This window comes from Dromiciops gliroides, chromosome 1 (genome assembly GCF_019393635.1).
Source record: "Dromiciops gliroides isolate mDroGli1 chromosome 1, mDroGli1.pri, whole genome shotgun sequence".
Taxonomy (NCBI): Eukaryota; Metazoa; Chordata; class Mammalia; order Microbiotheria; family Microbiotheriidae; genus Dromiciops; species Dromiciops gliroides.
This window is the reverse complement of record NC_057861.1, coordinates 224,833,156-224,857,636: the sequence shown is the minus strand read 5'-3', so window position 1 is coordinate 224,857,636 and position 24,481 is coordinate 224,833,156. Positions and strand designations below refer to the sequence as shown.

At 40.5% G+C, this 24,481-nt stretch overlaps 1 protein-coding gene across 10 annotated transcripts in view; it reads left to right on the top strand.

Annotated features, from left to right (window-relative positions):
* The window catches only part of PTPRM (protein tyrosine phosphatase receptor type M), a 1,039,589-nt gene extending 1,026,258 nt beyond the window's left edge, over nucleotides 1-13,331 (top strand). For all 10 annotated transcript variants that reach the window (XM_043975661.1, XM_043975656.1, XM_043975655.1 and 7 more), the window contains one exon: nucleotides 12,576-13,331. In XM_043975661.1, coding sequence (XP_043831596.1) covers nucleotides 12,576-12,629 — 54 coding nt within the window. In that variant the 3' untranslated portion in view covers nucleotides 12,630-13,331. The remainder of the gene's footprint in view (nucleotides 1-12,575) is intronic.
* Nucleotides 13,332-24,481: the final 11,150 nt, after the last annotated feature.

Below are 24,481 nucleotides of genomic sequence, written 5' to 3'. Positions count from 1 at the left end.
GAACCCAAAGAGATCACAGATTGTCCAAGGTTGCACAAGGAGTCAGCAACAGACCTGGGCTTCTTAAGAGGTGGTAAGCTCCATCACTGAGAGAATGTATTCAAAAGTTGAATAAGGGGTGGCTAGGTGGAGCAGTGGATAAAGCACTGGCCTTGGATTCAGGAGGACCTGAGTTCAAATCCAGCCTCAGACACTTGACACTTACTAGCTGTGTGACCTTGGACAAGTCACTTAACCCTCATTGCCCTACAAAAACAAAAACAAAAAAAAGTTGAATAACCACTTGTTATAGATGTTTTGAAGAGTTCTTAACCTCTGAGATCTCTTCCAACTCTCAAATTTTATTCTTGCAATCTGGTTTCCATCTTCACCACTCAACTGAAACAGCTTTCTCCAAGGTTAAAATGATGTATTAAATGATGAATGCAGGGGCCTCTTCTCAGCCTTCCTCCTCCCTTTAGCATGTGACATTAGTAAAAACCTCCTTCTGCTGGATTCTTTCTCTTCCTTCCATATTCCTGACATTGTTCTCTCCTGATTGTCTTCCCATTTATCCAGTCTTCCCTTCTCAATCTCCTTTATTGGATCATCCATAATGCTCTACCCAGTGCAAGTCCCCGAAGTCTCTACTCTGTGTCTTCTTCTCTTTCTTGGCAATATAATCAACTATTGTGGGCTTAATCATCATCTTTAGACAGATGATACCACAAAAGTATGTATTTAGCCATAATCTCTCTTCTGGCTCCAGTTTCATATCATTTAGATATCTACAATTGAATTCCCATATGATGTTGGTCCAGACATTTGATATTCCTGGACCTCAATATCCTTATTTGTAAAATGAAAAGGTTAGACTACATGGCCCCTGAGGGCTGTTCTAGCTCTATAATCTATGATTCGATGAGTATTCCACCTCAAATTCAACATATCTAAAATGGAACTCATTGTCTTTCTCCCTAAAGCCAACTCTCCTCCTCATTTCTCTAATTCTATCAAGGACATAACCAATCCTTCTACTTTCCCAGGTTGATAACTTTAAAATTCTCTTTGATTCTTCCCTTTCCCTCACCCCTCCCCATGGCATGTCCAGTCACATAGCACGTTCTAGCAATTAGGGCTACAAGCTACCCTAACTACATCAATTTTCTCCCATGGCTATGGTTAACCTTTAATGTGTCCTTCCTGGAGAAGTACCTTAGTGTAGTAGATAGCATGCTGGAATCAGATTCAGGAAGACCAGGGCTTAAATCCCAAACCACTTACTGTATGATCCTGAGCAAATCATTTAACTTTTCTGTTCCTCAGTTTCCTCATCTGTAAAATGAGCGAGTTGGATCTGATCACCTTCTGAGGTTCCTTTGAATTTATGACCCTATGAAAAATCCCCTGCAGTGCTGGGATTTGAAGAACCAAAGAGGTTTAATGTTTAGATTCCAGACCATAGCATTCCTGAACCTGCCTTCTTTCATGATTACCATTGTACATTAGTTCCCCGGCTAGCTGATTTATAGATGCATAGGCTCATTCTGTTGAATCCTTAGGGTTCCTAGGAAATATCAATCAACAGATGATGTGTTCTGCAAACAGAGAGAGATGAAATAGAATTTGGCAGGTGTCAGGAAGTACCACCATGAACCCCCCCTTAGAACTTTTTCCAAGGGCCTTTTTTTCACTATAAGCTAAATCGAAGGAAATAGTGCATGGTTTTAAGGGCCTAGTAAAGCTCTCCATTTTCTCCAGGCACCAATAAATATCTCTTGACTGAATTGTCAGATATGGGCCCCATGGGCTCACACAAATTCCTTGTATGTAGGCGGGAGAAGAGAGGGTTGAAGAATTAATGTATGAGAATGGGGACCCACAGAGAGAACATCCCTCTGTTGTCTACTTCATTCCCCCCTCTCTCTGCACCCCTTGAATTTTGCAATTCTGATTATCTAAGTGTCTCCTTATTAAGTCTCTAGGATTCTTGCTGTCTCGAGGGGTAAAAGGAAGGAGAGAATTTGGAACTGCAAATAAAATGAAATTTAAAAAAAGGAAATCTACAAATAGAGTTGAAAGCTGGGCATTCTCAAAGGAGATCTTTAAGACTGAAAATTTTACTTCTTAAGACAGGTTAGCTCTCAACAGGCACAAAAATGATGGCTGATTATGGAATGGGAGGTGGTGTGCGAATTTACAACCTAGAAACTAGGTTGTGTGTGTGTGTGTGTTCAGGTAAATGATGTGGGAATTGCCCTAACCCTTTCATTTTAGGTAACCTCTGAACTTCTCTTTCTTCTCAGCCATCCTTGTATCCCCATTACAGAGTGTGAATAACTCAGGGGAACCAACTTGTATTGTCTACATTTAAGATTTTATGTGGCCAGCTAGGTGGTGCAGTGGATAAAGCACTGGCTCTGGAATCAGGAGGACCTGAGTTCAAATCCAGCCTCAGACACTTGACACTTACTAGCTGTGTAACCATGGGCAAGTCATTTAACCCTCATTGCCCTGCCAAAAAAAAAAAAAAGATTTTATGTGGCTTTCCTGGTACCATAAGTTTTATTCCAGTCCAATCCGACAAGCATTTCTTATGCACCAAGCACTCTGCTAGGTGCAGGAGAAGCAAAACCAAAAACAGAACAGTGGTCTCTATCCTCAAGGAACTTACCTTCCTTACATCACAATCCCTTTGAAGATGATGTAGTGCCAAAAAAACTAGCTTACACATAGCAGTTTCCCAGCCCCTCCACCAACAGTCAGGTTTTTATAAGCTTTTTTTGGTATACGCTTTTGAACTTTTCTTACCCCCCCCACCACACACACACACACACACACACACACACACACACACACACACACACACCTCCCTTCATGGCCTCTCTACTCCAGACAAACTGGCCAAGACTTGCTGTTCCTCATCTAGAACGAGACATCTCCTGCCTCTGTAACTCTCCACAGGTTCTTCCCCCATGCCCAGCATGCCTCCCCTCCTCACCTCTTCCTCTTTGGTTCTCTGGTGTCCTTTAAGGCTTAGCTCCACGGCCACCTCCCACGGGAGGCCTGTCTTGATTCCCTCAGTTGTTGGTGTCTTGTCCTGAAAAAGCACTATTTATCTTATTTAGTTATATATGCTACTTTACATAGATAGATAGTTCTATGTTCCATTTCCGTTATGGATGGTGGACCTGAGTCTCCTTGTATTTGTATATGATATGCGTATATACACCTCTCTATCTGTCCATCTGCCCTTGAGGGAAGGGATTGTGTCACTTTCATATTTGTATCCTTGTATCTGGCAGGCACTTAGCAGGCACTCAATCAGTGCTTGATCATTTGAAGAAACCAAGCTTGCCCAAAGTGTACTGGGCAATCCCAGCTCTGCCACTTACCTTGAAACCTTGGAAAAGTCACATGACCATTCCAGGCTTTGTTTTCTTCATCTGTATAATAAGCAGAGTGGACTAGATAAACCTCAAGTTTTCTTTTGATTCTAAAATTCTTTGTGATGTGATAAGAAAAAAAAGAGATAGAGAGGACCAGTAAAAATACAGAATGTAGTTGTGAGTAGTTGTTGGCTAAATGGTAGTTAACTACATAGTAGTCAATTCACTAACCACCAATTTCTCAGGTTTGCCCCCATGATGAATCAGTACCCATCCCCAAACCTGGATCTGCACACCAAGTTCAGGATGCCCGCTTCCCTCTACCTAATACCTGATCTTGATCTTGCTTGGCCCAGAAAAGAACCCTATAAGAAATCCCCCATTTCAATGCTGCCATCCACTGGGTTTCTAGCTGGCCTGTGACCCTGCCCCCCAATAGAATTCCCCTCAATACAGCTGGCTTACTGTATTGGTGCTCTCTTCTGTCTGGTGGTGCCCTATCCTCTATTGTACTAAACTTGTAATTCCAAACCTCACTCAAATAACATTAAGATACCCTTCTAGGTAGATGCCAAGCTGGCTAGAATCATGAACCCATGAAGGATAAGAGAGAGAATCTATTCTCCCTTTGATGCTTAGCAATGTGTGTTGCTAATGACCAAGAGTCATGTAAAGGAGATTCGGGTATGATGTTGATAAGGGAATTGGAATGTAGAAAGAGCCATGTATATTTTTAAAAATATAAAAGTTGGCTGGGACCTATATGGCACATGCTTTTATTTCCTGCTTCTCTGGAGGCAGAGGCTGGTGGCTCCTGAATTCAGGAGTTCTGAGGTATAACAGTGTGTATCTGAATTAAATCTAACAACAAAGTGGTGGGCCCCTAGGAGCAGAGGGCCATCAGACTGTCTAGGGAGGAGCAAACCCCTCCAGATCAGAAAAACGGAGCAGGTTCAAGCTTCTGCACCAAAAGTATAAATAAATATGTACATATATGTATACATACAAACACACACATGCACACATATATAAAGTTCATGATTATCTATTTATATCACATTATCAGAAAAATATGAGTGGTTCCATGAATGGTAATATTTATTGATTTAGAGGTCACATTGGCAAATAGCACAGCTAGACATTCTATAACCTGAGCAAGAACATTGAACTGAATAATTCTACCTTGAATTAGTATATGTGGGCCTCTTTCCCTTCATGTCAGTACAATCTATGATAAGGATTTTTGTTTTCATTTGAAGAAGCTATAAGAATAAATCCAAGATCAGAACTGCAAATTGCCAAGCCATTTTGGTTTCAAAGGGCAGATGGAGCAGGGAGAAGAGCTTTGCCCCAGGTAACCATTGGAGAGTGTTCTCTTTGAATCTTCTCTCCCACTTAGACAGTGGTGAGTGTTTGATGTCCCCAGATGGCCCGTGAATCAGAACACCTGGAGTCCTTCAGATGCCTAGCTGTACCTGTTCACAGAAAAGTGATAGTTTCTGAGTCAGGATCTCAAAGGCCTTTATGTGCATATTTGTTGATTGACTGATTCATCTCTATCCTGAGCTTTTTGTTAAGCATTATTCCCCACTGTTATGCTTTCTTTTCCTACCCTAATTTGCGGTAAGAGAGATGGCATATACTCATAGAAGAAATTTGGAAGCATCCAGTGGAACAGATCACACCCCATCCTTACCTTCTCATCTTGTGAGATTCTTGCCCGTGTTCTCCCTTAAGTTCTCAAGTGAGGATTTGTCTAATGTGCTGCAGACTTCTTTCCAGGTTTTTTTTTTTTTTTTAACATTTTGGGAGTAGCAATGCAACACCTGTTATCTCTTGTTCTAACTGTATGACTGGCCCACCTCCTTTTCTAGATATCTCTTTCTCAGATCGTATCATTAATACCACTTCTTGCACACCAATACAGCCTCCACATACGCTCCATTTTCCTCTGGATCATACTCAATTTTTAATCTTTGGAGATTGTGGTATTCCATGATGATAAGCATATAGCATCACCAGTCCATTATCAGTCATTTATTAAGTACAAGTACCTCATATGTGACAGATACTTAGCAATATTAAAAAGGTGGGGTCTCATATCAGGAAGTAACTTGAGATTGTAAAAGTCATGGTACAGTTTTCTCAGTGCCATCCAGCTCATTCTCTTCTTTCTTTTCTAGTCTGGGCCTGGCTCATTGTCCATCCACAGTGTCTGTCATAGATACAATCTGGATAATAAGCATTTTTTATCCATTAGTGGGTTTTTTACTGTTTAGAGATCAAACTGATCTTGTTTGAGTGGTTGTGGATCTCATTAAAGAGTACATAGTAAAGGAAAGTGCCCCACTGCTGATAGAATGAATGGTATAAGCATTTTAAAAGGAAAGAGGCAATGACTAGAAGCCAGCATGAGTTCGTTAAGAACAAATCATGCCACATATCCTTTTTTGACAAGGTTTTTAGACTAGTAAATTAAAAGAATGCCATTGAACCTACCATGTCTAGATTTTCAGCAAAGTCTTTCAAAAATATCTTCGCAAAGTAGAGAATTATAAACTATGTTTTGTTATTATTGTTATAGACTGTGTTATTGTTGTTATTATTGTTTAGTCACTTCTGACTCTACATGACCCCATTTGGGGTTTTCTTGGAAAAGATACTGGAGTGGTTTGCCATTTCATTCTCCAGCTCATTTTACAAATGAGGAAACTAAGACAAATTGGGTTAAAGTGACTTGCCCAGGGTCATACAGCTAGTAAGTGTCTGAGGCCAGATTTGAACTCAGGAAGATGAGTCTTTCTGACTCCAGGCCCAGGACATTATCCACTGCATCACTTAGCTGCCCCGTTATAAATCATGTGATAGTACAATAAGATGGGCTCACATTTGGATGACCAAGTCAACACAAAGATTAAGGCTAATTGACTGGTGTTTAATTGAGTGAGGTACCGCTAATAAAGTGTCTCTGGTCCTATTCTGTTATTTTAATCAGTAACCTAGATGAAGGAAATGTGATAGCATAGTTATGAACTTTGAAGATGACACAAAATAAATTGGATGGAAGAGGCAAGATCCAAGAAGGTCCTTGGCAGGGTAGAGCATGATTGACTAAAGCTGGTGATGATAGTAGCAGGGGAAAATGTTAAGCTGTAAGTCTGAGTTCAAAAAAAATCAACCCTACAAGCACAGGGTGAGGGAGACATAGCTGTAGAAAAAGTCTTTCATGTGAAAAAGACCATGGGAGTTTTAATGGACCTCTAGTTCAAGAAAGGGATGTGGTAGCCAAAGAGGCCAAATCTTATCTTGGACTACATAACTAGAGCATCAGTGTCTGGAGAGAAATTATAATCTCACTATGCGTGCCATATGGGGGCTATTGGGTCTAATTTGGTGTACCATATCAAGCTAGAATATGGCCAGTGTAGGAAAACCAAGATGGTAGACAGATTTAAAACTGTGCCACAAATGGCATAGCAACAGATCCTTAAATGAATCACTTAAAGGAGCTTAAGATGCTTAAACCACAAAAAAGAAGTGGGGAAAGATGAATGGGTTGAAGAGTTGTCATATAAAAGAGGGACCAGATTTGTTCTAGTTGGTCCCAAAGGCAGAACTCAAAATGGTGAGAAATTACAAAGTAGCAGATTTTAGTTCAATATGATGGGGGGAAAAGCTTCCTAAAAATTAAAGCAGCTCAAAAATGGAGTGTGCTTTCTGAGTAGCAGTGAGCTCCCCATCACTGAACATCTTCCAGTGAAGGCAGCATAACTACCTGTCAGGGAAGTTGTAGAAGGCATTCATGCTTTGGGGAAGGTTAGACTAGATGGCCTTGGAGGTCTCTGCTAACTCCACAATTCTATGCTTGGGTCCCAGCAGTGAGCTGGTCTCTTCTTTGTCAGTACAGATTCCATTTTTGCCCTCCTTTCGTGCCTGGAACTAGCTAATGAGCCTGAAAGTGGAAGTATCTAGAAACAGGGAGAAAATTCTCTCTCCTAAGCAGAGGGACACCTCACATGGCTTAATTATACTGCTCAAAAGCAAAGGAATTGAAAGAAGGGAGTGCTGTGCAAAAGACAACCTGTACCTGGTGATCAAGTATAATCAGTTTGCAGGGCAAGAAAATTTCAGGCTCTTAGGAGATGCTGGGAGGTCGGGGCTGTAATTAGTTGTATTCCTGCCTGCTTCCCTTATTTGACTAATCCAGAAGCCAGTAATCACATACTGTGGAATTGGCAGTCTATTTGGTGGGGATGAGATGGGAGAGGGCAGATTCATTTTGAGAATTATAGTCATGAGTACGACAGGGCAATTTCAATGACTTCCAGGGGTGCAGGTCGTCAGCATTGAAGCGTGAAATCCCTTCTGTGTTTCTTTGCCTGCGTTGTGGCCCCAGGCCAGCAACTACATTTCACCACTTAATGCATTTTAATATGTTAAAGGAGTAGAACGAGGTAATGTTCCTGTCTGGTTCCTAGTAGTCATTGAAATTAATTGCACAATTAGATCCATGCACAAAACCATTTTTCCATAAAAAGGAATGGGGGTCCCTGAGGTTTCAGTGGTAAAATCTGTGTCATCTCTATAAAGCACAAAAATAATGGAAATATTACTACTCTTTTTGTGACCAGAATGACAGCACCATCATTAGGTTTAAAAAAAAAAGGTTTTGAAACTTTTTAAATTAAAGGAGTGATTTTTAAAAATTTTTCAGAAATAAAAGTTACTAATTCCTAAAATAGTAAATGTTAGAACAATATTGGTTTTAAAAATAGCCATCCCACCCAGGACAAGTAATTATTTATCAGATAAATACTAAAGAATGTTCATTTTATTCACCTCTTTGTACCCTCCCCATATAGGGGTTCTTAACCTTTGGCTTTGTGCCATAAGGCCAAAGGACCCCTTCTCAAATATTTTCAAAATTCATAATTAAAAGAAATACCAAATTTCAGTTAGAGCCTAGTTACAGTAAAGATGTTCTATCCTCTTCAAGTTCGTGGATGCCTTGAACTCAATCCGTGGACCCCTTGGGGATAGGTAGAACCCAGATAAGGAACTCTTACCATAGTGGGAGGCAAGGGGCTAGTAGATATATTTTTAAACATGAGCTGGTAGAAATATATTTTGGTTATTTGTCAGATTTAAAGAATTCCTTTTACATATATGTATTTGACCACATTTATAATAGTCTTACCTTTTCTTGGTGGCTATAACAACATTTCCATTCAACAAACATTCATTAAGTATCTCCTATCTGTAAGGTGCTGTGCTAGGTGCTCAAAATACAAAAACCAAATGAAAAATGAAAAAGAAAACAGTGCTTTCCCATAATGAGCTTACTTTCAACTAGAAAGCCTCCCTTGAGAGAAGTAGCATAGTGAAAAAAGTTCCAGATATGTGCAACTCATTATATGATCTCTGGCAAGTCAAGTTCCTCTGAGCCTCAGTTTCCACATCTATAAAATGGGCTAATATATTTGCCCTCCCTGTCTAACCTCAAATGAGAAGAAAAACATTCAATGGAAAAAGGAATTCTCGGTTAGAATTATAAAGGAATGGGAACTATGTCCCAAGGGGAAGGAGATAGATAAGAAGGAAGCAATGATTTATTAGGTCCCTATTATGTGTCAGACACTGTGCTAAGTGTTTTACAAATATCTCATCTGATCCTCACAACAACCGTGGGAGGTAGGTATCAGAGCCATCACTGAAGACAAACCAACGTCCCATAGGATGGGCGCCATAATTCATTTGAAAGCAGCAGTACTCTAGGACAAAGGAATAAAGTGTAATTGTCAGATTCACAGAATCTCAGAGTTGGAATGGTCCTCAGAGGCCATCAGATCCAACAAAACAAGACTCCTGTCTACAATGGTTTACATTAATATGAAAACTTTACACTGATAAAGTGCTTTACACACCTTATGTCATCTAATCCTGATAACACACACACACCCATTTCACAGATAAGGCAGGGTAAAATCATATTTCATCTGCAATCTAGTGGTACCCAACAAGAACGGGTTTTGGTGAACAAGAGATGGTTTTGTTATCTTTTATAAAGTTGACAGGATAAGAGGGGGAAATGTATTTTTATGAGCCTAGCCATGGTCATACCTTAAAAGAAAAAGGTCTAGATGTCATTTAACAGCTCATATAAAGTGGGGTTGGGAAGAAGAGCAGGGAACCTTCCTCTCCTGTTTGACTCCCCTCCAAAGCTCCCAGTGGGCTCTGTTAGGTCAACGTTTTCTGATACATAAAGATAAACCAGAATGCTTCCTCTTCATTTTCCCCATTGACTTTTTTCCTATTCTCTTTGGACTTCCTAGTCATCTCCAACTCACTGCCTCATTCCATTGAACCCTTCTCTTACAGCAAAAAACAAACAAACAAAAAAACAGTTTGGTAAAGACCACCCCAGCAAAGTGTCACCTCTTTACCACTTCTAACTAAGGTGCAAATGACCTCTCCCATAAAGCAAGACATGGACCTCAGGACTACTCATTAGTGACAGACAGCATTTTATAGTAGGTCAAAAGTCAATCTCAGGGACAGTTAGATGGCATAGTGGAGGGCAGCTAGGTGGTACAGTGGATAGAGCACCGGCCCTGGAGTCAGGAGGACCTGAGTTCAAATCCGGCCTCAGACACTTGACACTTACTGGCTGTGTGACCCTGGGCAAGTCACTTAACCCCCATTGCCTCTCAAAAACAAAACAAAATGAAACAAAAAATAAATTAAAAAAAAAGAAAGGAAATAGATGGCAAGGTGGATAAAGCACCAACCCTGGATTCAGGAGGGTCAGAGTTCAAATCCAGCTTCAGACACTTGACGCTTACTATCTGTGTGACCCTGGGCAAGTCATTTAACCCTCATTGCCCCACAAAAAAAGTCAATCTCATATCCAGTAAGACTTAAGACTCTTCTCTAACCCATACTTACTTTGTGATACTGGGAAAGTCTCAAAAAGCTCTCAGCACTTCTCAAAATATAAATTGTAGAGAAGGTACAGCCACGTGTTGGTAGAAGGGTGTTCCCAATTACTAATGAAAACAAAGGTCCAGTGCCCTATCCTAATCACTTATTATATTGGTTAGGGACACACCCCATTAGAAATAAGAGTGAGTCAAGGCACAAAGACATAGCTTGTTTATACATATTTGTTTATACATGTTTGCTTATTGGCTGGTAATTGGCCAGATTGGTTTTTTGGTTTTTGGTTTTATTTTGGGTTTTTTGAGTGGGAGGAAGTGGTGATTTTTTAACCCTTTGCATAATCATTTTCAAATCTGTAATGGGGGGAAGAAGAGGGGGAGAAGGAAGGATTTTTTTTGTACTTGCCAACATTACAGCTACATTTCAGCACTTTGTATCTGGGGCTTTTCCATGTGCTAATGGCCTCTTTATCTAACATAAAGCAAAACAAAACAGATACCACAATACTATCCAAGGGTTTCAAATCAACTACTCTGAAGAGCTGATGCTGATCAATGGTAATTTTATTTGAAGCCCCAACTCCTATTTAAAAATTCACTAGGAATTTAAAAGAAAGGCTCCCAAGGGCAGCTAGGTGGCACAGTGCATAGAGCACCGGCCCTGGAGTCAGGAGGACCTGAGTTCAAATCTGGCCTTAGACACTTGACACTTACTAGCTGTGTGAACCTGGGCAAGTCACTGAACCCCAGTTGCCTCACCAAAAAAAAAAGAAAGAAAGAAAGAAAGAAAGAAAGAAAGAAAGAAAGAAAGAAAGAAAGAAAGAAAGAAAGAAAGAAAGAAAGAAAGAAAGAGAGAAAGAAAGAGAGAGAGAAAGAAGGAGAGAAAGAAAGGGAGGAAGGAAGGGAGGAAGGGAGGAAGGAAGGAAGGAAGGAAGGAAGGAAGGAAGGAAGGAAGGAAGGAAGGAAGGAAGGAAGGAAGGAAGGAAGGAAGGAAGGAAGGAAGGAAGGAAGGAAGGAAGGCTCCCTGAGGGAGTTTGTCAATAGAAAATGATTATAAGTTACTTGAGGGCAAGTACTGTCTTCTACCTTTCTTTACCTCTCCAGTGCTCAGCACGGTGCCTGGTGTGTAGTTGTACTTAATTAATACTTATTGGCTCACTGACTGACTACCATATTTCAAGATAATAGACAAGTGTGCTTTCCTAACCGAAGGGGCAGAGATAGGAACAGAAGCAATTAATCAGTATTGATTATCTTCTCTGGCAGTTAGCGGGTATAGTGGATAAGGTGCTAGACCTGGAATCAGGAGGACCGGAGTTCAATTATAACTTACTGTGTAACCCTGGGCCTTTGTCTGTCTCAGTTTCTTCCTTCATAAAATAGAGATAGTAATAGCATCCCAAAGTTGTTGTGAGGATCAAATGAGATAATATTTGTAAAGCACTTTGCAAACCTTAAAACACTATATAAATGCTAGCTATGATGATTAATGACGGTGAAGATGATGGTGATGGTGGTGGTGGTGATGGTGGTGGTGCTGCTGCTGCTGGTGGCAATATGTGCTAACAGACTAGTTTCCTCCACCAACCTCATGGGTAACTGTATCCATATATGTAGGTATGTATGTGAGGCTAGCACACAACAATGTTACCCCATATTCCTGAGCCCTCTCCCAAGAGACCTGATTCCCCCAGCTTTTCATCTTCCTGAACAAAGGAAGGAAATGCCATTCATCCACAGCAGCAAGAGAGGATGATTAGAGTAGTAGAAAGGGCACCATGTTGGGGCAGCTGGGTGGCACAGTAGATAAAGCACCGACCCTGGATTCAGGAGGACCTGAGTTCAAATCCAGCCTCAGACAGTTGACACTTACTAGCTGTGTGACCTTGGGCAAGTCACTTAGCCCTCATTGCCCCACGAAAAAAAGAAGAAAGAAAGAAAGGGCATCATGTCTAGCGTCAGAGAACCTAGGTTCCAATCCTGACTACCTGTGTGACCCCTCAGTTTTATCAGCCATCAAATGAGAGGGGTGGGGCAACATTCAATACCCTCTAAGGAGGGTCTCTCTAGCTCTGGATCTATGATCCCATGAAAAGAATGTGAGTTGTCGAGTATTTCTACAGCTTGGTAGAGTGACTTTTTCTCTTTCCCATACTGGCTGGTGAGATTGATGGACTCCAATTAAGTCTCTAATCTGGCATAACCGTTTTAACTAAAATTGGAGCTGGCTGTCATATGGCTGACAGTTTTTTCCTTGTTGTTTCCCCAGGACCAGTACAAGTTCTGCTATGAAGTCGCTTTAGAATACTTGAATTCTGGCTGATGGAGAAAGATGCCCTGCAGACCCTCGCGCCCACCCGGGAGCCACAAAGCCCCATGATGTTTGTGTATATGAGATGAAGACTTCTCAGTGTCATGCTTATTTTGCTTTGTATAATTGGCTCTTTTTAAGAGCCTGAGAAAGTGTTTATAAACCCGACTGCACTGCCTACTTTCCACCATACTGCTGCTGCCTGAGAAAAAAAACACAAAACACACTCTCTGCGGTCGTCGGATACTGTGTTCATAATCATCGTCTTGAAAGAGCAGCCTAGACATCTGGTAAATTAAAAGAGCACAATTATATTCTTATGAAGGAATTTGTCCCTTTGAGGTTTAATTTTGTTGCCTGTGATCCTTTGTTATTGTCACAGCTAAGTGTATATTTTTGTTCTGTGGAGAATGTTGTCTGACATTTATGATAATATATGATTTTAGTTAATATTTGTATTTTAACACATACATAACAGAAAGTATAAGTAGCTTACCTGAACTAACAGACAAAGAACTCATAACAAACCCTGCTAACTTTCTGGAGTGGTAGCTTCTCTCTGATCGATAATGTTTCGAGGAGGAACAGCTTGACAGGAATTCACTCTGAAAAGGTCAAACCAGATGACCGGGTGAAATAGATCCAAAGCTTTTTCATTTGTTTATATTGTAAATATATTTTTTTTGATTTCATCAAATTATTTATTCATTAAAAGAAATTTTTGTGAAGCACAGTGAGTGACAATCATTTTTATTAAGCCCTGGAAATGCTTTATTTACTGTATGATAATGTAAACATTTGTTACCTTGTATGAATCCTCAGCTCAATAAATGATGGCACACGGCAGATTTGTGTTGGATTTCTGGTGCACCAGGACACAGACGGGGCTGAAGCAGCAGTGGCTTGGCTTTGAATTTCACCTTTTAGAGCCTGCAGAGGAAGCACCATTTCCAAATCTCTAAAGACCCATAAGAAGCTGAGATATTCTATCTAGAGAAGGGGTTCAGAGTGAGAGGGGCAGAAATAGTGAGTGTGTTTGCTAGGAGATATATATCTGGTTTGGATTTCTGTCATTAAGAAGTCTGTGCTTCATTGTGTTCAGACTATCCCCATTACTCATGGAAGGCAAAGCAGTAAAAAGGTCACCAAAAAGATGAGTTTTTGAGCTGGAACTGGCTAAATCCTCAGCAGCAGAAAGCTGTCCCTAGACCTCTGAGAGTCAAGAGATTCGGGTTCTGTTCCATTCCCTGTGCGACCTTAAGCAAATCACTTAACTCACTTGTTTCCCCTTCTCTAGGTTGGTATTGATCTTCCTTCTCCTTTACCTCATTCACTCCATATTTAGATCATGAAAATTAAAATGATTGAGTAGGTTTGTTTGGTTTTGCAGGGCAATGAGGGTTAAGTGACTTGCCCAGGGTCGCACAGCTAGTAAGTGTCACGTGTCTGAGGCTGAATTTGAACTCAGGTCCTCCTGAATCCAGGGCTGCTCCTTAAAATGACTGAGTAGTAAAGAAGATTGGAATGATGCTTATGAGTCTTGTATGTAATCTTTAGCTGCATTTTTGTGTCTAGTAAGTAAGTGGTAATGGAAAAAAGGAATGGGTAGCATGATTCACACACACACATCCATTGAAATGGGGCATTACATATACACATGCACACACAAGCCTTTGGGTAAATTGTCTTTTAAAAGCTTCTATGTTTACATACTGACCTTAACCCTGACTCATTACATAAATTTTTTTTACTAAATGTAGATAAGAAGTATTGTCACTAACTTCCTTAGTGTTTTTTTATTTTTATTTTTGCAAAGATGATACAAGAGTCATAAGGAGCACTCCATCTAGGAAATCCCTAAGAATAGTTTGTAGACAAAAAGAGAACTACTGAGGATAGATACAACCCCCAATGACTCTTCCAGTTCTACTTCTACACATGGAAGGTGGTCCCAAGGTTTTCTCAGAGTAAGCCAGTGCTTTAGATTTGAGTAAAGCTTCTCATTCCTCCAGCTAAAACTGTTGAAGCACCCATGAAGTTTGTTGCTACTTAGATCTCAGAACCCCCAGAGAACAATAAACTGACAGTAGGAATTTCTTTCAAGGAGGTTAGGACCCCAGAAACAATCAGAAAGTAGTGAGGATAAATTGGCAGAGAGAATGGTTTAAATGTGCCCTGTTCTTCAGTGTTCTCACTGGGAACGGATTCTTGGCATTTTTCAATCCTTTTTAATCAGCCTTTAAGAGACTGCTTGGAGGAAAATATTGAAAGATTTGTCTAGACTCCTACAAAGGATTTTCCACAACATATAGAATTGTGGGTCAATACAGATATGAAAGTTTGCCCAGTATGCAGCAGCTTACAGAGGGCAAAAAAAATTTATGTGCCAAGCATTGTGCCAAGTACTAGGGATACAAAGACAAAAAGTATTCCTTGACTTCATGGAACTTGAAATCTAGTGGGGGAAATAGGATGCAAATAACTATAAACAAGCTATAGACAGCATAAATGGAAATAAAGAACAGATGGCAGACAGTAGAATTAAGAGAGATTAGGAAAGGTTTCCTGTAGAAAATGGGATTTTAGATGGTTTTTGAAGGAAGCTAGGGAAAACAGGAGTTGGACGTGTGGAGGAAGAGAATTCCAGGCTAGGGAAGAGCCACTAAAAATGCCCAGAGTTGGGAGGGCAAAATATACTTTCAAAATAAGTGCCTAGTGCATATAATTGTTGCTCCAAATATATATTTTTACATAAATGAAGATGAGTGGACCCTGTGTTAGGATAGATGGATGTTATATGCTTTTTTGGTAGTGTGGGGTCCTAGCTGCCTTTATGCAAGATGATGGCCCCTTCTGGACTTTGATCACTTAGCTTAACATAGTTCTCCCTCCTTACCCTACAAGATCATAATTCATAGATTCAGATCTAGAAATGATGACAGTTTATGTAATCCAATCCCTTCATTTTAAATATGAAGAAACTAGCACAGCGATGCTACCTGACCTACAGGGTCAAAGTGGCAGTGACAGGGCTGGAATTCAAACTCAGTTCCAAGTTCAGTGTTCTTCCCTTAACCACATCAAATCCTTGAGCCATTTAAGGACAATTGGGCCTAACCTAGAAATGTCGTTCTCCCTCTCATTTATAAGGTGGCAAAGAAGTTCTAAGCTGCAAATTACTTAGGATTCTGCATCAACAATGGTGGACTGGGGGATTCTATTTTGGAGCTGTCCATTCTAAGATTGCTGCTTGCTTATGATAAATCAAAGATAAGGATGATAATAAGGACACTTCCTAGTGTCTTCCCTTACTGGCTGACTGATTTGTCAATCAAGGCCAGCCAATATGGTGTATTTGGAGGACTCCCAAATACAGGTTGAAACTCATTTATGACTTAGTAGATAAGTTTTAGGGAGTATTCAAAGCCAAGAGAAATTGTCTTGCATTTGCTGACAGCTAAAGTATCAGAAGTGGGATTTGAACCCATAGCTTCCTGACTCCAAGCTCAGCACTTGTTTCATTATCCAACCACCTAAATGCTTGTAGGACTGGTCCTGATTGACAACTCAGCCAGACAATGACATTGGTAGAAAAAAAAAAAGAAATGAAATGCTTTTCTCTTACTTCCCTTCCCTTATTTTGATGAGCTGGTCACCATTTCTTAGACTCCATTTGAAGGAAGACTTTACATACAGGTCTAGTCTGGCCCTTCAAAAAGAAGTCCCTTTAAGACTACTCAGCATAATTCGATGAGAGCCAGTGATCACAATCCCTCCTTCTGACATACTTTAACCCTATTTTCCTGCACAGAACCAATATTTTCTCCTAGATTTGGCCATTTTCAAGATAAACATCCAGCAAGATATCCTGTGTATAATTATTGCTCCAAATATACTTTTTTTTACATGAAAGAAGGTGGGTGGATCCTAAGTTAGTGTATATGGGCTGTTATATGCTTTTATGTAGGGTAGGGTCCTGGCTGCATTTATACAGGCTGATGGCCTCTCTTGAACTTGAATGCCTCAGCCTAGGAAAGGATTCTCCCTCCTCCCCCTATAAGATCATAGGATCAAAGATGCAGAACTTGATGTGACCTCAGAGATTATCTAGAAGTAACCTGGTATGGGATGTGTGGGGGCAGAGAGTGCTGAATTTGGAATTGGGAAATCTGAGTTTAACCCATAGTTCCCCAGTTCTTTGTGACTGGGGAAAAGGTAGGGGAGGGGTAGAGTGGGTAGAGAGGGAAGAAGTATTTATTAATCATCTACAGTATGCCAGGCACTATACTAAGTGCTTTACAAATATGTTCTCATTTGATTTTCTGAAGTTCATTTCATTTATCTATAAAATGAGAGATTTGGTCCCTTCCTACTCTAAGTTTTCTTCACCTCCCAAGGACATGCATATTGAATAGAAAGAAGATACCATGTAATGTAGCCTTTGGCAAAAGGTAGCTTTTATCAAAAAGTAACTTCTGGAGATGGAGTCTAAAAAAGCTGTTCCTAAAGATTTTTTTTATTTCATTTATTCATTAATTTATTTTAAAATTAACATCCTATTATCTATTTCATTTAATAAATACTTCCTGCCTTCAATCCTCTCCATCCAAAATATATGTGCTGTATGATAACTCTATATTTAAGAATTAAAATAAACTATATATTTTTTAAATTTCCCAATACCATTTGAAATATCCTGAGATGCCACACAGCAAGGATTGAAGACAATTTTTTTTTTAAAGACTCTGGATATAAAAATCTTGTTTTGCACAAGGATGAGGAAGTCACTAAGTGACCACACCTCAGTTTAAGATTTCATGGTTCAGCGTGGATATTTGCTTCCCCTCCCTACAATCCCACCCACCACCATCCTCCACCTTTCTGCCATTTTCCCAGAATGTAGGGTTTCCCCTTAAAGAAAGAGCAGGATAAGGTGATGAAAAATCAAAACATGTAGGTTGTCTTTTAATATTTAACATTCTTCTTAAAGGGCTGGGAGAAATGGAAAACTGTTATTCTTCCTTCAAACTCTTTCCACTTGTTGTGTGACTAGAGAAGAATGAATTTAGGGCCAGTCCCTGTTGACATGCGACTTGGCAAACTTTCAGCCCCTAAGAAGAAAATTATCTACTCCCTGAGCAGCTGCTAAAAAGGACATTAGCTAGTCAGGAAGACAAGGGAGAAAATATTGATTCTTGGAACTGACAAGGGAGAAGGAGCAGTCGAAAGAAAGGAGGCCCAAATGCAAGAAATTTTACATCAGCCAGGACTTGATTTCACTATGTTCTCCTTCTAGCTAATGAAGTTAAAATGACTGTCACTGATATACAGTGTCACTGCTCTGTGGAAAAGGAAAGTGTTGTATTAGAATTCTATAGAGTAGCTGTGACTATCTATATGTCCTCTCAGGCGCCATCTCTATAATGACAACTGTAGCTACAACCCCAGCATTTATAGTTATGGGAAATGTTCTGATTCAGTGGCTTATGTGCTGTTCCTCATATTAAGGGGAGAATCAACTTCCAAGAAAAGATGCCTTTAGCCTGGCAATTTTGAGGTGCAGCTCACAGTTAGTTATTAAGTTTTAGGTTTCTCAGTGTAATTATAGGAGATGAGCCTAGAGAATAAGGAGGGGATATGAAGTCAGTCAGTAGCTCACTTCTCATCCTAGCTCCTCATAAATTATTTAACCACCCTAAGCAGCTCAAGGAACTTCCTCTCTTCCAGGAAACTTTCCCAGATCAAGTCCCACCCACTCCTCAATCTGACTGTTCAATCCTTAGCCCATTGTTTACCTTGAGTCACCTTAAAATTAAATTCATGGCCTCAAGAAAAAAAGTCACCCTCAATAATAATCAAAAGAATGTAAAATAAAACATCTTGGGTATCACCTATAAAATTTTTATATTATTATTGCTTATTATTTTTGATGTTATTGTTGTTGTTGTTGTTATTATTATTAGCAACAAAACTCAATGCTGGTAGGATAGGAAGGTGGCCATGAACCTGGAAAGGAATCTCATTAAGCAGTAAAAGTTACAAAAATAACTTTGCCCAACAAATCCACTATTGGGAATGTATAGTAAAAGTATTATTTTTTTAAGTTATAAGCCGAAAGATAGTAGCATAATTCACAGTTGCAACAAACTGTGGCAGCCACCTAAATATTCACTGATGGGGAAATAAGCAAATAAATTGTGCTACAATAATGGAATGGAATGTTGTGGTGCAATTAATACCAATAAATATGAAGTGTCCAAAAAAATCTGGAAGGAACTTGATGAAACAATACAAGGCTAAAAAAATTAGAACCAGAAGAACACTAACTACAATCATAAAATAGGTAAAATGAATGGGAATGAATGTATTAAAATCCCCATGTAGTTTTTTGAGGGAATAAGTAAAAAGTTAAATGGGACAGCTAGGTGGCACAGTGGATAGAGCACAGGCCCATGACTCAGGAGGACCTGAGTTCAAATTTGGCCCCACACAGTTACATTAGCTGTGTGACCCTGAACAAGTCACAACCTTGATTGCCTTTAAAAAAAAAAAGGTTAGGTGTTATGTACTGAAATTCATTCATTAAAATGTAAATAGTTTCTAAGTAAATTTATATTTTGGGAGGAGGGGGAAGCCTAGGGTGGCTCTAGACTCTGATTTCATTAATATAGGGAATTTCCTTTGAAGAAACTACTTCCACCAAAACAGATCTGCATCTGCTCTGCAACTTAGAATTTACATTGTTGACTAGGGCCCAGAAAGTTTAAGGGATTCTTGTCCAGGGCCACATGGCCAGAATGTGTCAGATGTGGGTCTTGGGCCCAGGTCTTCATGTCTCCAAGGCCAACATGTCTCTGCTTAATTTGTCATATGTCAATGTTCAGAGAGGCAGCCTTGAGGTGTGCAATGCTTGGGTTCAAGATTCATCCCTGACAGATACTGGCTGTGTGACTCTGAATAAGTCATTTACATTCTCAGGGCCCCTAGTCAACTCTGTAAGACAAGTTTCAGGGAAGGTATCAAGATACAGTGATCACTGAAGAAGGGATACATGCTGAAGAAATCTAGTCAAAACAATAAAAGTTCGATATTATGTGTTAGATATTAAATTTTTCCTTAGGAAGAGAAGTACCATTCCATCACACACCAGTCTCCTTCCTTTGGGGTAAGGGGAGAGAAAGCCATTCTATCAGTAGGGGTCTCCTGAATCCTGGTAAAAGAAACACCATTCTATGGAACATCCAATGCTTCCTTTCCAGGTAAGAGGAGAAAGGCTATTCCACCAAGCCTGGTTTTCTTTCTTAGGGGAAGGGGAATAATATCATTTCTTCAGTTCCCAGCACTCATTCCTTCTTGACCTGCCCAAGGCCCTGAGAGGCAAATCCTATAGCCAAAACCCTATGGCAGATGAAAATCTTTCTAAATTCATTCCTCCCTGGCAATACCTTCCCCATCCTTGAGATTCTTATTTCCCAGAGGCCATCATTTAAACCCTATTCCCCACCCTCCATTTATCCCATTATTTCCATTCTCAATACCCTCTTCCCCCAAATCCCATCCAAAAGTTACCCAATCTTCCACCATGCTCTGCCCATTCCAGAAGGAATGCCTGCTCCATTGGCAACAAACTTGCTTAAAACTTTTCCTTTCCCACTCTTTCCAAAAGATCATTCTAAAAAGCAACCATGAGCCTCCCTCCATTCCAGTCTAACTTCTACTCAGCTGTCAAAATGCTCTTGCTGAAGTGTGGGTCTGACCCTGTCCCTACCACCTTCATTCAGTAAACTCCAACAACTCCCCGTCATGTGCAGGATCAAATATAAAATCTTGGTTAACATTCAAAGCCCTTTGAAACCTTCATGGGTGGCCTCCATGCCCTCTCCACCTACCTCTCCAGGTTCATACCTTTTATTCACCCCCCCATACACTCTGCCATCGAGAGACACTGGCCTTCATGCTGTTCCCCACACAAGAGACTCCATCTGTTTACTCTGGGTATTTTCACTGGCTTTCCCCCATCCCTGGAATGTTCTCCCTCATCTCCATGTCCTGATTTCCCTGGCTTCCTTTAAGTCCCAACAAAAAGCAAACTATTTACAGAAAGCCTTTCCCACTCCCTTTCATTGTAGTACTTTCCCTTCTTTTGATTAGTTTCAAATTATCCTGAATGTGGCTTAAATACAGTTGTTGGCATGTTGCCTCCTCCATTTTTTTGTTGCTCAGTCATTTTAGTCATGTCTGACTCTTCATGACCCCATTTGGGGTTTACTTGGCAAAGATATTGGAGTGGTTTGCCATTTCCTTCTCCAGCTCATTTTATAGGTGAGAAAACTGAGGCAAAGACAGTTCCCCAGTTCAAATGTGGACTCAGACACTTACCAGCTGTGTGACTCTGGGAAAGTCATTTAACACTGTTTGACTCAGTTTACTCATCTGTAAAATGAGCTAAAAAAGGAAATGGCAAAGCACTCCACTGTCTTTGCCAAGAAAACTCCGAATGGAGGCATGAAGAGTCATTAACAACTGAACAACAACATTCCCCCCCACCACCAGTAAAGTATAAGTTTCCTGAAGGCATTTATAAATGCTTGTTGAATTGAATTGTGCTGGATTTGAATTCTGAAGACTCGGGTTCATATTTCTGCCTTGATACTTACTCAATGAATGCACTTGGGTAAGTCTCTTCTTTCCAAATCTCAGTTTCTTTTTTTAAATTTTTTTTGGGGGGGCCAGGACAATGAGGGTTAAGTGACTTGCCCAGAGTCACATAGCTAGTAAATGTCAAGTGTCTGAGGTCGGATTTGAACTCAGGTCCTCCTGAATCCAGGGACAGTGCTTTATTCACTGTGCCACCTAGCTGCCCTCTAAACCTCAGTTTCTTTATCTGGAAAATCAATATTACCTTCCATTGGTGTGCTGGTAAATGTTTAACAACTGGCTCCCAAAAAAATATACACATGACACACTTTCAAGTTTAATTTGCATGAAGAACATTCTCTCCATCACCTTCTTAAGTCTAGACAATCAATAAAACAATAAATCAAGCCCTGACTTGTAGCATTTTCCTGGAATTTTAACAATTGATTCTCATCAGGCAGTCTGAGCTGGTTTCCACACACCCCTGGTACCTTCCCATTCTAAGATCTTGGGAGTTTATGGTGATAGAGTTCAGGAGCAGTGCTTGATCAAGCTTTGGGTCCACCTCCCTTACAGTGCAACCATGCTCTCTCTCCCTACTAAGTCTATTTCTATCCTCTCCTCCACTCCCTCTCTATTATCCCAAAGGCCCCTGTGACCTATGGAGATGAATAGGCAGAAGCCAGACAGGGAAAGGTTAACTACCCTTAGTGTCAGTTACCCAAGCAGTCAGGGCAAAATCTATACACATGAGTCTCTAGATTTCCACTTGAGTTCTCTTTTTTCCAGAAAGTAGCTGCCTTATTGGGCCTGACGTCTCCTTAGATCGCATCTGGCTTGGTATCTAATAGGGTCAGGTTTAATTTGAACAGTTGAACAGATGAAACACCAGCCTGCCAGCTCCTGGGTGAATTCTTCCTCTTTGTTCCCCTCATCTGCAGATCCAAAGTTTTCACTTCATTAAAGAGAGAAGAGCATATCTTCCTTTGTAATGAAGCTCCCTCCAAAACTAGGTTCATCTCCTTAACATAGGTACCATATAGCTGAAATGTTCACCAACCTCCTGGTTCCCATTCTAATAATAATAACTAACATTTATATAGTGCTTAGAGGTGTGCAACATGTGTTAGAAATATCTCATTTGATCCTTGCAATAACCCTGAAAGATGGGTACTATTATCACCCCATTTTACAGATGAGGAAACTGACTATGAAAAACATCAAGTAATGTACCCAGGATCACACAGCTAAGGAGTATCCAAAACCTGATTTGAATTCAAGTCTCCCTGACTCCAATTCCAGCTGTCTTGCTGTCCATTTTCTCCTTTCTATGTCAAAGTATAGGGTACACTTTAAGAATGTATGTAATTTTTAAAAAAAGAATTTATGTAATATACCCAGGCACTGATATCCATTAGAAGTTAGTTGGAATTTCACTGCCTCACTTTTGTTCTCTGTCTCTCTGTCTCTGTCTCTGTCTCTGTCTCTGTCTCTGTCTCTGTCTGTCTCTCTTTATTTCTTTCTCTCTTTTTCACTCTCTCTTTGTGTTTCTCTCTTTCTCCCTCTGTCTCTCTCACAAACCATGGGAAAACAAACACTAAATCTAAACAATCAAAGGAGAACCAGCCATTCCTTTTGATTTGCAAAATCATTTCTTCAACAAAGCCTGTCTAGCTGCATTTGTGAAATTAATTTCTCTGACTTCACACAGACCTTATTGACACACCCACATCCAACTGGCAAAAACTGGACTGAACAGATGAGTCCTTAACCTTTTCCAAAGGCCAGAAAATTTGGGCATGGTCACCTCAGAGACCAGTGAGCTCACCAAACAGACCCAAGACCCAATGCCTGAGCACATAACATACTTCAATCCCATCCATTTCAGCACTACCCCCCTTCATCTGTATCTCTGATTATATCTTGTTCTCTCTCTAGGTGTCCTCTCTCTCTCTCTCTCTCTCTCTCTCTCTCTCTCTCTCTCTCTCTCTCTCTCTCTCTCTCTCTCTCTCTCTCTCTCTCTGTATCCTCTATATCTATGTCCCCATCATTCTGTATCAGTCTTTCAGTGTCTTCTCTATGTGTCTCTGTCTCTCTGTCTCTCTTCGTTTTTCTGTGTCTCTGTGTCTCTCTGCCTGCTCCCAGTGCTCTGAGCTCACATTTACCTTTCTCTTCCCTCAGCTCCTAAAGTGCTTGTTGTCCATTCCATTCATATGGAACATATTGCCTTCTATTGTTAAGCTGATTAGCTTAGAAATGGACTTTGACAAAATGAAGTGGACACGACAAACATGGCTTGCAAGTCACAGTGCATGCTGGCAGCTCAGAGATGTGGAATATATTGGAATATATCTACCTCAGTCACCAACTTTGGCAGGATAATAGCTTGGATGGAGAAGGGAGCAGGAGATGCAAAGCCTCTTGAATCAGTTTCAATTCCATCCACATAATGCTGACCAGTGACAATGAAGAGCTGTGCGGAAATGTTCAGCTGCACAGTCCTTCCCTGGAGGGGCTGCACTGATATATCAGAACAGCAGGGAGAATGGATCCCAGAGGCAGAGGAGGATGCAGTTGGCACCTTGCACAGAGTTGTGGGAGGTCCCCTGGCGTGTTTCTGTGGCACCCGAGTCACAGAGGCCCTCATGAGTAATTGCAGCACCATATCCAAGGAGGTGGCATTTAGCCAGTCTTTCATATCAAGGGAGAATAATTACTGTTGCTGGTGGATATAAGACTGGCCACAACTCATGCTGCCTTTAGGCAGATTTAGATGATCAGTGATAGAGGAACTCACCCCAGGTAAGCCTTCAACACATGGGGAATGAATGAAAAAGCATCTATCAAATGGTAATGGTGTGCAAAGTGCTATGCCAAGCTCTGGAGATATAAAGAGAAAATGGAAGGCAACCCCGATCTCAGAAATGTTCCATCCTAGGAAGGAGGCAGCATGTAGAGGAGGTTTTAGCTGTAGGTCAATGGTCTCTATGGTGCACAGAGTATGGTAAAACATTGCCCTTAGTATCATTTCCTTTGAAAAATATATACATTTCTAGTGTTGAACCAGGGCAGCTAGGTGGCACAGGGCAATAGAGTGTCAGGCCCGGAGTAAGGAAGACTCATTTTTCTAAGTTCAAATCTGGCCTCAGACACTTACTAGTTATGTGACCCTGCACAAGTCACTTAACCCTGTTTGCCTCAGTTTCCTCATTTGTAAAATGATCTAG